Source organism: Scyliorhinus torazame, chromosome 10 (assembly GCF_047496885.1).
Source record: "Scyliorhinus torazame isolate Kashiwa2021f chromosome 10, sScyTor2.1, whole genome shotgun sequence".
NCBI classification, from domain to species: domain Eukaryota; kingdom Metazoa; phylum Chordata; class Chondrichthyes; order Carcharhiniformes; family Scyliorhinidae; genus Scyliorhinus; species Scyliorhinus torazame.
This window is the reverse complement of record NC_092716.1, coordinates 149,078,120-149,091,308: the sequence shown is the minus strand read 5'-3', so window position 1 is coordinate 149,091,308 and position 13,189 is coordinate 149,078,120. Positions and strand designations below refer to the sequence as shown.

Sequence of the window (13,189 nt, the reverse complement as noted above, 5' to 3'; positions counted from 1 at the left end):
GGGGGGGACTTGGTAGGGGATCCGGCTGGGCTGAACAAGGGGTTCAGGGACTTCTATAGTAAGTTTTACACCTCGGAACACCCTCCGGGGCTGGAGGGGATGAGGCACTTTCTGGATGGACAGACCTCCCCAAAAGTGGGCAGGGGATTGGTACACGGGTCGAGGGTCCCAATCAGGACCAAAGAAATATTGAGGGGCTTAGGGGCAATGCAATCGGGTAAAGCCCCGGGGCCGGATGGGTATCCGTTGGAGCTTTACAAAAAGTTCTCCGAGATAGTGGGGCCGGTGCTGGTTAGGGTTTTCAATGAGGCAAGAGACAGAGGGGTGGTACCCCCGACAATGTCACAGGCCACCACCTCCCTGATATTGAAACGGGGCAAAGACCGGAGGACATGTGAATCCTCTAGGCCGATCTCTCTGCTCAATGTAGATGCTAAAATACTGGCCAAGTTCTTGGCTGCTAGGATTGAGGACTGTGTGCCAGACGTCATCATGGAAGATCAAACCGGGTTCGTCAAGGGCAGGCAGCTGGTGGCCAACCCAAGAAGGCTTTTGAATGTGATCATGATGACCCCAGAGAGTTGGGAGGTAGAGGTAGTTGGGCAATGGATGCCGAAAAGGCTTTCGACCGGGTTGAGTGGGACTATTTATGGGAGGTGCTGGGCCGATTTGGGTTCAGGGAGGGCTTTATCGACTGGGTCAGACTGTTGTACCAGGCTCCGGAGGCAAGTGTGAGGACAAATAGGACGACATCTGACTATTTCAAACTGTACCGAGGGACAAGGCAGGGGTGTCCCCTCTCCCCACTGCTGTTTGCATTATCAATAGAGCCGCTGGCAATTGCCCCGAGAGCTTCTAGGGGTTGGAAGGGACTGGTACGGGGAGGGGTGGAACACAGAGTTTCATTGTATGCCGACGACCTGCTCTTATACATCACGGATCCAGTGGCTGGGATGGATGAAATCATGGGAATCCTGAAGGAATTTGGCCGGTTCTCGGGGTACAAACTGAATATGGCAAAGAGTGAGTTGTTTGTAGTCCATGCGAGGGGCCAGGAGGGTTGGTTGAGGGGGCTGCCGTTTAGGTTAGTAGGGGACAGTTTTAGATACTTAGGGATATAGGTGGCGCGGGACTGGGGCCGTCTGCACAAGTTGAACTTATCCCGGTTGGTGGAGCAAATGAGGGCTGAGTTCCGGAGGTGGGATGCGGTCCCACTGACACTAGCGGGGAGCGTGCAGACGGTTAAAATGACAATACTCCCGAGATTCCTGTTCGTCTTCCAGTGTCTCCCCATTTTCATTCTGCGGTCTTTTTTCAAGGTCAATAAAATGATTATGGGATTTGTGTGGGCTGGAAAGTCCCCGCGGGTGAGGAGATTGATGCTCGAGAGGAATCGAGGGGAAGGGGGCTGGCGCTGCCAAACTTTAGTAACAACTACTGGGCAGCCACCATAGCTATGATAAGGAAGTGGATGGTGGATGCGGGGTCGGTTTGGGGCAAATGGAGGCCGCTTCGTGCAGGGGCACCAGTTTGGCAGCCCTGGTTACGGCGCCCCTGCCGCTTCCGCCGGCACGGTACTCTATCAGCCCTATAGTGGTGGCGACTTTGCGGATCTGGGGCCAATGGAGAAGGCACGTGGGGAGAGCGAGAGCATCGGTTTGGTCCCCAATTTGCGACAGTCACCTGTTTGCCCCGGGGAATATGGAAGGTGGATTCCGAGCACGGCGGAGGGCTGGGATTGAGAGGATGGAGATTTGTTCTTGGAAGGGAGCTTCCCGAGCATGAGGGCGTTAGAGGAGAAATTTGGGCTGGCGAGAGGGAATGAGTTCAGGTACTTGCAGGTGCGGGACTTTTTACGCAGACAAATTCCATCCTTCCCACGCTCGCCACTTAGGAGGATCCAGGACAGGGTAGTGTCCAGTGGTTGGGTGGGGGAGGGGAGGGTCTCGGATATATATAAAGAACTTATGGGAGCAGAGGAGACACAGATCAAGGAGCTGAAGCTTAAGTGGGAAGAGGAGCTCGGGGGTGAGATCGAAGAGGGCTTATGGGCGGAGGCGTTGAGCAGGGTAAACGCGACCGCAACTTGCGCTAGGCTCAGCCTGATCCAATTCAAGGTCGTCCACCAGGTCCACATGACAGTGGCCCGGATGAGTAAATTCTTTGGATTGGAGGACAGGTGCGGCAGATGTTCGGGAGAACCGGCGAACCATGTCCACATATTTTGGGCAAGCCCAAAACTCAAGGGGTACTGGCAGGGATTCGCAGATGTTATGTCCCAGGTACTGAAAATAAGGGTGGTGATGAGTCCAGAGGTGGTTATTTTTGGGGTTTCGGAGGACCCGGGAGTCCAGGAGGAGAGAGAGGCTGAAGTTTTGGCCTTTGCTTCCCTAGTAGCCCAGCGACAAATTCTATTGGCATGGAGGGACTCAAAACCCCCGGAGTCGGAGGGCTGGCTATCGGATATGGCGAGCTTTCTCGGTCTGGAGAAAATTAAGTTCGCTTTGAGAGGGTCACTGTCAGGGTTTGCCCCGAGGTGGCAACCATTTCTTCACGGAAAATTAATCGTCAGCAGGGGGGGAGGGGGCGGGGGGGAGGGGGGGGGGGGAGGGTTAGGGCAACATAGATTAGGGGGGTAGTTAGGCTGGTCCTTGTAGGAGGAGAGCTGGTTTTCTTGCACTATGTTGATTGTTCTTTGCACACTGTTTTATATTGTTGTTGTTTATTATGCAAAAATAAAATTGTTTATCAAAAAAAAAAGAATGGAAGAAGGATTGGAGGATCAGCGTGTGGTAACTCCAAATCTAATGAATACCTCAAACTGGTAAACACGAGTCTGGCGACCGGGAGAGGCAGATGTGTCCATGTAAGAGCCTCTCTTGGGATTTCTACAAGAGCAACTGCGGAACGCAGTGTTCTGAGGTGTGTGGAACACCACAATCTGAGGTGTCCAGATGATGACAATCGGACACCTCCCTATAAGTAAGGTACACAATTTTCTGATGGAACCTGTCCCATCATCTGTGCTCCACGCACTCTCCGGTTTCCTTTCTCCAGTTTAGCTAGCCCTCGTCTCCCAGCCCCTTCTCTTCTCTTCATGCCACTTATTTGTAACTCGAACTGCCCACGCATCTCTGTGGTCAGCATCTGAGACTCTTGCGTTGATACAACAACCCACACTGTGCCGTCTGCCTGTTCTATATCTGCTCTTGTTTCTGACACACATCACAGACTACCACTCTACATTGCACACGTGTGCCTAGCATACAGTACCACAATGCCTCTTACCTACTCAGAGCAATTGTTATTTTTACTATCTGCCCATTTTCAATGGACAGATCCATTTTATCTTCATTATCTGTCCGTCTCACTGGATAACATAGTTATATTCACTATCTGTCTGTTTTTTTCAATGGACAGATCCACCCATCTTCACTCCCCAACCAGTTTTCACTGGACAATTTATTGTTATATTAACTATCTGTCCATTTTTCCAAAGGACAGACCCATTGTTATATTTACTATCTGACCATTTTTCACCAGGCGCCATATTGTTATTTTCAGTATATGGCCATTTTTGACTGATCACAGTCACAGTGATATTCACGACCAACATGCGGTCGATCTTCACCGTGATGTGAAGATGCCGGCGTTGGACAGGGGTGAGCACAGTAAAACGTCTTACAACACCAGGTTAAAGTCCAACAGGTTTGTTTCAAACACCCTAGCTTTCGGAGCACTGCTCCTTCCTCAGATTCACCTGAGGAAGGAGCAGTGCTCCGAAAGCTAGTGTTTGAAACAAACCTGTTGGGACTTTAACCTGGTGTTGTAAGACTTCTTACTACGATCTTCATGGGGGCACAGCGGGGACAACAGCCCCATATATCACTAACTGTAGTTACTGTCTATCGTTGGACAGGCAACGTCTCGCCATCGCTGCCATGTCGCCTTGACGACCTCTTTTCAGACCTAGGTGGTGACCTCACCTAGGGATACATCCTCGTCCTGCTCTAGACACCCGCATAGCAGAAGAACGGCATTTTCCCCGCCTAATCGGGGACCCCACCCATTAGCCACCCGCCGTGGACCATACACACCTCTCTTACACCCCACAATTCCCTTCGACTCCCACTATCTGGAATGGCTACTTATATACCAAACTACCAAAATAAATAATAATAATCTTTATTGTCCCAAGTAGGCTTACATTAACGCTGCAATGAAGTTACTGTGAAAAGCCCCTAGTTGCCAAATTCCGGCACCTGTTCAGGTACAGAGGGAGAATTTACAATGTCCAAATTACCTAACAGCACGTCTTTCAGGACTTGTGGGAGGAAATCGGAGCACCCTGAGGAAACCCACGCAGACACAGGGAGACGTGCAAACTCCGCACAGACAGTGACCCAAGCCGGTAATCGAACCTGGGACCCTGGAGCTGTAAAGCTACAGTACTAACCACCGTGCTGCCCTGGGCAGGTCTTACACCCACTACCCCCTTAATTCATAGGTGCTGGTTTAGCACAGTGGGCTAAAAAGCTGGCGTGTAATGGACAATTTATGGCCATTTTTGACTGATCACAGTCACAGTGATATTCACGACCAACATGCGGTCGATCTTCACCGCGAGCAGCGCGGGTTCAACAGGCGGCGGAATGTGGCGACCAGGGGCTTTTCACAGTAACTTCACTGAAGCCTACTTGTGACAATAAGCGATTATTATTATTACCTCACGGTTGGTTGTCTGTAAAATGTATTTTTTTCCACTTCCCTGACCCATTTTACACCCCTTTCTCTTTCTTCCCTTCTTCAAGGTTCATTCGGACCAATCCCACATCCTACTTACACATTCCCCACATGCTATTTACAAAGCTAAACAAAGCTTTGACAAACGGTCATCTGGACTCAAAACGTGAGCTCTTTTCTCTCCCTACAGATGCTGCCAGACCTGCTGAAATTTTCCAGCATTTTCTCTTTGGTTTCAGATTCCAGCATCCGCTGTAATATGCTTTTATTTTATGTGCTATGTACATGTATGTTAGAGTTAGGGCCTTGCTTGATCGACAGGTGACTGGGGATGCAGGGTAGATAATGGTCCGAGTCTGTGATCCACCATGCTTCGCGTTCAGGATCAAGAGGAGAGATATGTGGCCATCTAAAATGGCCGCCTGCGAAGATCGATGGGAAATTTGGTCAAAGACAAAACACAGACAGGCTGCAGCTTGCAAATATACAAAAGCTGCAGCTCAGACTTTTGCAGAAACGAACACAGGAAGAAGGTTGTGAAAAGGCCATCGCGGGACAATGGGCTCCAGGTAGAAACTAACAATATGTGGCAGACTTGGTGGCATCTGATCTCCTTATTTGGGAAGGCCCACATGCCTCGGACACTAATGGCCATGGCTGACCGGGACCCGTCCAGCCATCAAGGTGGCCACCCTCAATTGGTTGGGATCGATCAGGGTGTTCGAGCCCTGACAGATCAATTGGTAGTTCACCTGGGACCACCCAAAAGCGCACAAAATTTCCAAGGGATAAAAGGTGCTGCGCAGCCCACCACTCGCTCTCTAGACTGCAGCATTCGATTAATGACAACTTGTATGTGTGTGTGATTGATTAACATTAACTTTGTGTGTGTGAAATAAACTGTGATTGTACTAAGCAACTTGTGGTCATTTGTCCATCGTATTGGGGTTAAATACACACTGTGGTTTAGAAGGTACAGCACCATTTATTTTCTATTGCCCCCCAAAATGAATCTCTGCATTCTTTCAGTGGCAAGTAGCATTTCATAGAATCATAGAAGTTTACAGCATGGAACAGGCCCTTCGGCCCAATTTTTACCATTAAGCTAGTCCCAGTTGCCCGCACTTGGCCCATAACCCTCTATACCCATCTTACCCATGTAACTATCTAAATGCTTTTTAAAAGACACAATTGTACCCGCCTCTACTACTACCTCTGGCAGCACATTCCAAGCACTCACTACCCTCTGAGTGAACAAATTGCCCCTCTGGGCCCTTCTGAATCTCTCCCCTCTCACCTTAAACCTATGCCCTCTAGTTTTAGACTCCCCTACCTTTGGGAAAAGATGTTGACTATCTACCTTATCTATGCCCCTCATTATTTTATAGACCTCTATAAGATCACCCCTAAGCCTCCTGCGCTCCAGGGAAAAAAGTCCCAGTCTATCCAGCCTCTCCTTATAACTCAAACCATCAAGTCCCGGTAACATCCTAGTAAATCTTTTCTGCACTCTTTCTAGTTTAATAATATCCTTTCTATAATAGGGTGACCAGAACTGCACACAGTATTCCAAGTGTGGCCGTACCAATGTCTTGTACAACTTCAACACACAAATTGTACAATTTGCGCCACACAAGTGCCAGGTAATGACCATCTTCAACAAGAGAGATTCTAACTATCTCCCTTGACATTCAACGTCATTACCACCACTGAATCCCCCCACTAACAACATCTTGGGGGTTATCATTGACCAGATACTGAACTAGATCAGCTATATAAATACTGTGGCTCGAAGAGCAGGTCAAAGGCTAGGGATCCCTGCATTGAGTAACTCATCTCCTGACTTCCCAAAACCTGTCCACAATCTGCAAGACACAAGTCAGGAGTGTGATCCAATACACTCCACATGCCTGGCTGAGTGCAGCTCCAACAACACTCAAGAAGCTCAACATCATCCAGGGCAAAGCAGCCCACAAAATTGGCACCACATCCACCACCTTCAACATTCACTTCCTCCACCGGCAACACACAGTAGCAGCAGTGTGTGCCATCTACAAGATACATTGCAGCAATTCACCAAGGCTCCTTCGACACCCGCAATCTCTACCGCCTATAAGGACAAGGTGTAGCCATGTAAAATGGCTGCGTTCCGATTAATCTGGCCAAAACCCAGTTTAAAATGGCTAACCCGAAGACTGCTGGGAAAAGCAGCCAAGAAGACACAAGCAGGCAGCTGCAGACAGGTTCGCATATTCAGCTCTGGGAACGTAGCCCAGATCGATACTCAGGGCTATCAACAGCCCTTCAACCCAGGTATCCGCAGTTTCATTCAGGACTATTTACACCTAATCAACTCAGACATCCACAGTTAAATTGGCTATCCCCGGGAACAATTGCAACATATTAGCAATTGAATACCGGGCCAGACCTGTCGGCGCGTGCAGTGGCCGAAACAAAGACAGGTGAGCGACCAACCCCCGATCGAGGAATCGCCTCACCATTGGACACATCGACCCCAGAGATTGGGGACAGAATCCAATCACTTGGGACTCAGGGTCAAGGGCCGCCCCGTGAGGCGGGAAGCCCCTGGGCCCTATAAAAGTAAAGGTCCAAGTTCAGATCGCTCTCTCTCTCTCTCATCTTCGCCTGCTCGAGACCTTCGGAAAACCAGCCACCGGTAGCAGTAAGTGTGAATCCAACGATCGCTATCCGGTAGAGACACCTAGCCACCGACGTGTAGCAGCCTTTTGAATCCCGCGGGCCAGATTTGATTGGACAAGCCATTCGTTTCCCTGACCTGGTGGGCTCTTCCTAAGTTAAGTATTGGCCAGTAGTGATAGGTTTGTTATATAGAAAGTAGTATTAGGGTATTAATATTGCTTGTTGTATATAATAAATGACCGTTGTTTTAATCCTTACTAAGCGGTGTGCTGTGTTATTAATCATAACCTAAACTTGAACCACGTGGCGGTATCATAAAGATACCTGGCGACTCATGAGCAAAGGTGACCGAAACAGAGCAAATAGAATAAAGCTAGAAAGAGCAACAAAGGGCATCACATATTTGGGAACCTCACCACCTAGAGGCTCCCCTTCAAGTCACTCACCACCCTGACTTGGAAATATATCACTGTCACTGGGTCAAAATGCTGGAATTTAACAGCACAGTGGGTGTACACTAACTACATGGACTGCAGCGGTTCAAGAAGGCAGCTCAGCACCATTTTCCCAAAGGCAATTAGGGATCGGCAATAAATGCTGGCCTAGATAGCAATGCCCACATCCCATGAACAGTTTTTTTTAAAGATTGCCTCTCGGAATATCAGTCCCATTTCAGCAGTCTGTCTCGGTCCTTCTGAGGTCTACTCCCACCAATAATGCTCATTTTATTTTCAATAAATTGTTTTAAATACTTCGTAAAATCAATCACATTACTCATTTTCAATTATTTTGAATATTTAGCTTTACTCTTTTTTTCTAGTTTTCCCATTTAACTTTCGCTATTGCGAGATCAGTTTAGAACACAATCTTTAGGCAATCTTTTTTTTTAAAATTGTTCCCAGGGATGTGGGCATCCCTTTTGGTAATAATTTCATTTCTGTTCAGCTTTGTGCTTTTATTTCACCAGTTTTATTAATTCTGCTCTCCTACACTGGCAAGTCTGAAACCTAGACTGTCTTGTTCACCATGCAACCACACCTGTATATGTATTGGAAAGGAAGGGGACCGAACATAATCCCCAGTGTAAAGAGGAGAAGCTTTAAGATAAGAATTGAGAAACTCCAGTTTTATTATCCAGGAAGAATCCAGTAGAACAAACCTTGATTGTTATTTCAAAAGTGAGTAATGAATTTAAGGTGAGCGAGCTGGAGGTTAAATTACTGAAAAATGGAAACCAGAACGAGCCTGGTCTAGAATTATCATCTGGCTAAATGGTGCATAAAGAGGGGCAATAGAGTACAAAAATCAAGAAGCTATGATAAACCTTCACAAAGTACTAGTTTGGCCCCATCTGGAAAATTGCGTCAAATTCGGTTCAAATCTGTGCTTCGGATTTGAAATTCAGTGCCTGACAGGGTGGTTGATGCAAGGCGAGGTCTACTGGCCATTCATGCCAGTGGGATTTTGTGGTCCCACCAAGAGCGCGGCGCAAACCCCCACCTCCCACTTGCCACTTGCGGGTTTTCCAGCGGCTTAGGGTGAATTCAATGGGAACTCCCATTGACAGCGAAGGGACCAGAAAACCCTGCTGCCAGCCAACAGCGTGCCGCCTCCAAGAAACACACCATGGGGAGGCGAGAGAATCTCACCCACAGATTCAATAGCAAGCAGCCTTTGAAAGGGAACTGGGTAAATTATTGAAAGTGAAAAAAGCATTGCGATACCAAAGAGAGAGTGCCTGGAATGCTCTCCAAAAGAACCATATAACTTGCAAGAACATGTTGGCCCTCGCTAGGTGAAGTTGTCTGGCACTTCCCATGAGCATCATGGAGAGCATTACAACTCACCATTAATTGTAAGTCTTAGCAGCATTCTCCTGGCTTCAACAAGAACGTACATCACAATCTACCCCAGTTTAGAGGTGGTTCAGGAGCAGCTCATTTCTCTCTCTGCTACCAAATCAAGACCAGAATATTCAAGAATGTACCTACCTGCTTCCCGAAGCAACCAGCCGATTTGTACATCCCTCCCTCCCACCCCACCACCTGAGGTCGGCTGGTACCTCCTTACCACAGCCACATGAGCAGATTACCTCACTACCCATCACCACAAGAGGGTGTTACCTCCCTACTGAAGTGTTTGTATTGCCTGATGATTCTCGCCTGGGATGTTTGTATCTCCAGCACCACTCCCTATCTCTCCCACCGGCCCCAAGCTCATTCCCTTCCTCCCACATTCTCCCTGTCCCCTGCAAGCCGCCATGCCCATCCCCCTCCTCCTCTCGCCCATTCTCCCACCCCCACTTCATCCATTCACACTACCCCTCTTCTTGGCCCATGTCCCCTGATCCTCGTGACCTTGCCCTCAATATCCCACTGTCCGCCTTCTCCCCCAATATCACTCATGACAGTCCCCATATTCCCTCCCCCGCCGTCCTGTCCCCACTGATGCTCTCTCCATAACCCACTCCCCTCTATATCTCCAACCCCTCTATTCCCCATATCACCCCACTGCACCCCCAAAACCCCATAGCTCCCCTTGTCCGCTCTCCCTCCCCCATTTTCCCATCTCCACACCCACTACCCCTCTTTTTCCCCTCCATTGACCCTTTCGTTCCCCATTTCCCCTCTTCCTCCCCTATTTCACCTCTCCCTCCCTTCCAGTGACTCTTTCCCTCCCCACTGCACCTCCATTTCCCCTTCCCCCTCCATTTCCCCTTCCCCACCTCATTACACCCTCTCCCCGGATCCCCTCCAGCAGTGTCACTCACCGAGCAGCCGCTGACTGGTGACCAGATACCGGCAGCGACCGAGTCGCGGGACGGTGGCGAGCGGGAGTTTTCGGGGTGAAAGGGCCGCACGAAGGACACGGATGGAGCCGAGCAAGGAGGCGGCCATGACAGCGAGTGTCCTAGCAACCGGGAGAAGGGGGCGGGGCTGTCGCACAGCGCCACCTGAATCAGAGAGCAGGTCAACAATGGAGCCGGGCCCGGAGGTGAGCCTGCAATTAGGGTCGCGGCCTGGGGGGCGAGGCCCGGTAGTGGGGTCGCGGCCTGGGGGACGGGGCGAGGCCGAGGAGTTGGGGCCTGTGCCTATATAGGAGGCGGGCTGTGTGCAGTTGAGACTGAGTGCGGTTTCTGTCAGGCTCAGAGCAGCAGCTTCACATGCAGAGACACAGGGTCAGTTAGTGTGTCTGTACTTGAGTTGTTAATTGAACGATAGACACAGATTAATTCATTTAAAAAGGAAGCTCTTATCATTTTGCTTCCCAATTGTCTGTACCCCGGGTGCCTCTTTTTTCAATTCAGGTGTTAACATGTTAGGAACATTGGATTTAGGAGGAGGAGTAGGCCATTCAGCCCTTAGAGCCTGCTCCACCATGAAATAATATGTGGAGATGCCGGTAATGGACTGGGGTGGGCACAGTAAGTAGTCTTACAACATCAGGTTAAAGTCCAACAGGTTTGTTTGGAGTCACTTGCTTTCGGAGCGCAGCCTGATGAAGGAGCTGTGCACCGAAAGCGAGTGACTCCAAACAAACCTGTTGGACTTTAACCTGATGTTGTTAGACCTCTTACTGTGTTCAACAATATGATGGCTGATCTAATTGTATAGTCTCAGCTCCACTTTTCTGTCTAGCCCCCCCCCCCCCATAGCCTTTCATACCCTCCTTTAACAGAAATCTGCCTAACTTCGCCTTCAATAAATTTAATGGCCCAGTCCTCAATGTTTCCAGAGAAGAATTCCACAGACTAACACCCTCAGAAAGAAAAAATAATCTTCATCTTCAAAGGAGACCAGTTATTTTTAAACTGTCCCATAGTTCTCGTCTCACTCACATGTGGAAACATCTTCCCGGTATCTGCCCTATTAAGTCCCTTCAGGATCTTTTATGTTTCAATAAGATCACCACTCGTTCTTTGAAACTCCAATGAGTAAAACCTGTTCAACTTTTCTTCATAGGATAAGCCCTTCATCCCAGGAATGGAGACTAAAATGGTGCACGATATTCCGGATGTGATCTCACCAAGGCCCTGTACATCTACAGTAAAATGTTCCAAACTTTTATATTCCATTCCCCTTCCAATAAACACCAACATTCCATTTGACTTCCTAATCACTTGCTGGACCTGCATGCTAACCTTTTGAGATTCATTAAAAAAAAAAAAAAATCTTTATTCTCACAAGTAGGCTTACATTAACACTGCAATGGAGTTACTGTGAAAAGCACCTAGTCGCCACATTCCTGTGCCTCTTCAGGTACACAGAGGAAGAATTCAGAATGTCCAAATTACCTAACAGCACGTCTCAGGATTTGTGGGAGCAGCCGGAGAAAATCCACGCAGACAGAGGGAGAATGTGCAGACTCCCCACACAAGTGAACCAAGCCAGGAATTGAACCTGGGACCCTGGAGCTGTGAAGCAACAGTGCTACCATGCTGCCCATGTACCAGGAAACCCAGATCACTCTGTACCAATGAGTTCTACAACGTCTTCATTTAAATAATATACTGTTTTTCTGTTCTTCCAATCAAAGTGGACAAGTTCACATTTTCCTCCATCTGCCAATTTTTTTCCCACTCACTTAATATCTTTATATCCCTTGCAAACTCTGTGCCTCCTCTTGTAATGTACTTTCCTACCTAGCTTGGTATCATCAGCAAATTTAGCTAGCTAACATTCAGTCTCTTCATCCAAACCAATAATGTAGTGTGTAAATACTTGAGACTACATCACTGACCCTTGTTGCACTCTACCAGTTACAGTTTACTAACCCAAGAAAGATCCATTTATTCCTATTCCTACCTCTAATGTGTTTTTCCCTTGTATTGAGAATGTCGCTTTAAGAAATGTTTGGCTGCTCATGTTACTGCAGTGATGTCAGAATGTGGGTGGAGCTGAGCTCTAGCTCTGCTTTTTAGTTTCACTTTGAGAAAAGCTTGGGTGTGTCGATGTCTTTTTGGTTTCGTTTTCAGTGTTGGAGCTGCAGCCAGACAAAACAGCTGTACTGCTGTTCTCTCTGCCATGAAAAGACTGTCTCTTGATCATTTGGTGAATTCAGAATTAAAAATGTTCTGAGTAGTGACTTTAACCTGATGTGCTTCTGTTAAAGGTTATGTTTTTTGTAAGTCTTCTGGATGTTAAAAGGACAGTGTACGCATTACTTCATGTTGTATTCTTTGGGGGTTGTATTTGAATTAATGGTTGCTAAGATGTTCACTGTTTGTTTTAAAAGGGTTAACTTGAGTTAATAGAATAAACATTGTTTTGCTTTAAAAAATACTTTTCCATTTCTGCAGTACCACACCTGTACAGTGGGCCGTGTGCTCCCCATACCACAATCTAGTAAAAGTTGTGGGTCAAGTGAACTCCATGATACACTTGGGGTTCTCTAAACCCTGGCCCATAACAAATCCCTACACAATGGGCGGTATTCTCCGACCCCCCCGCCGGGTCGGAGAATCGGCAGGGTGCGGCATGAATCCTGCCCCCGCCGGCCGCCGAAATCTCCGGCACCGAAAATTCGGCGGGGGCGGGAATCGCGGGCGGGCCTGTGCCGTGGGGACACTCTTTTCCTTCCATCTCGACCATAGCCTCCGCGATGGCCGATGCGGAAGTGACCCCCCGCGCATGCGCGGGGATGACGTCAGCAGCCGCTGGCGCTCCCACGCATGCGCGGACTTCCGCTGACCGGCGCAATCCCTTCGGCCCCGGCTGGCGTGGCGCCAAAGGCCTTTCCCGCCGGCCGGCGGCGCGCCAACCACTCCAGAGAAATCCGCACATTG

The 13,189-nt window shown here is 48.6% G+C and overlaps 2 protein-coding genes across 2 annotated transcripts in view; one reads left to right on the top strand and one right to left on the bottom strand.

Moving 5' to 3' along the window:
• pdhx (pyruvate dehydrogenase complex component X) overlaps positions 1-10,312 on the bottom strand; it is a 494,696-nt gene extending 484,384 nt beyond the window's left edge. The window contains exon 1 of the mRNA XM_072518815.1: positions 10,175-10,312. Within this exon, the coding sequence (XP_072374916.1) occupies positions 10,175-10,301 (127 nt within the window). The 5' untranslated portion in view covers positions 10,302-10,312. The remainder of the gene's footprint in view (positions 1-10,174) is intronic.
• apip (APAF1 interacting protein) overlaps positions 10,253-13,189 on the top strand; it is an 85,114-nt gene continuing 82,177 nt past the window's right edge. The window contains exon 1 of the mRNA XM_072518816.1: positions 10,253-10,398. Coding sequence (XP_072374917.1) covers positions 10,276-10,398 — 123 coding nt within the window. The 5' untranslated portion in view covers positions 10,253-10,275. The remainder of the gene's footprint in view (positions 10,399-13,189) is intronic.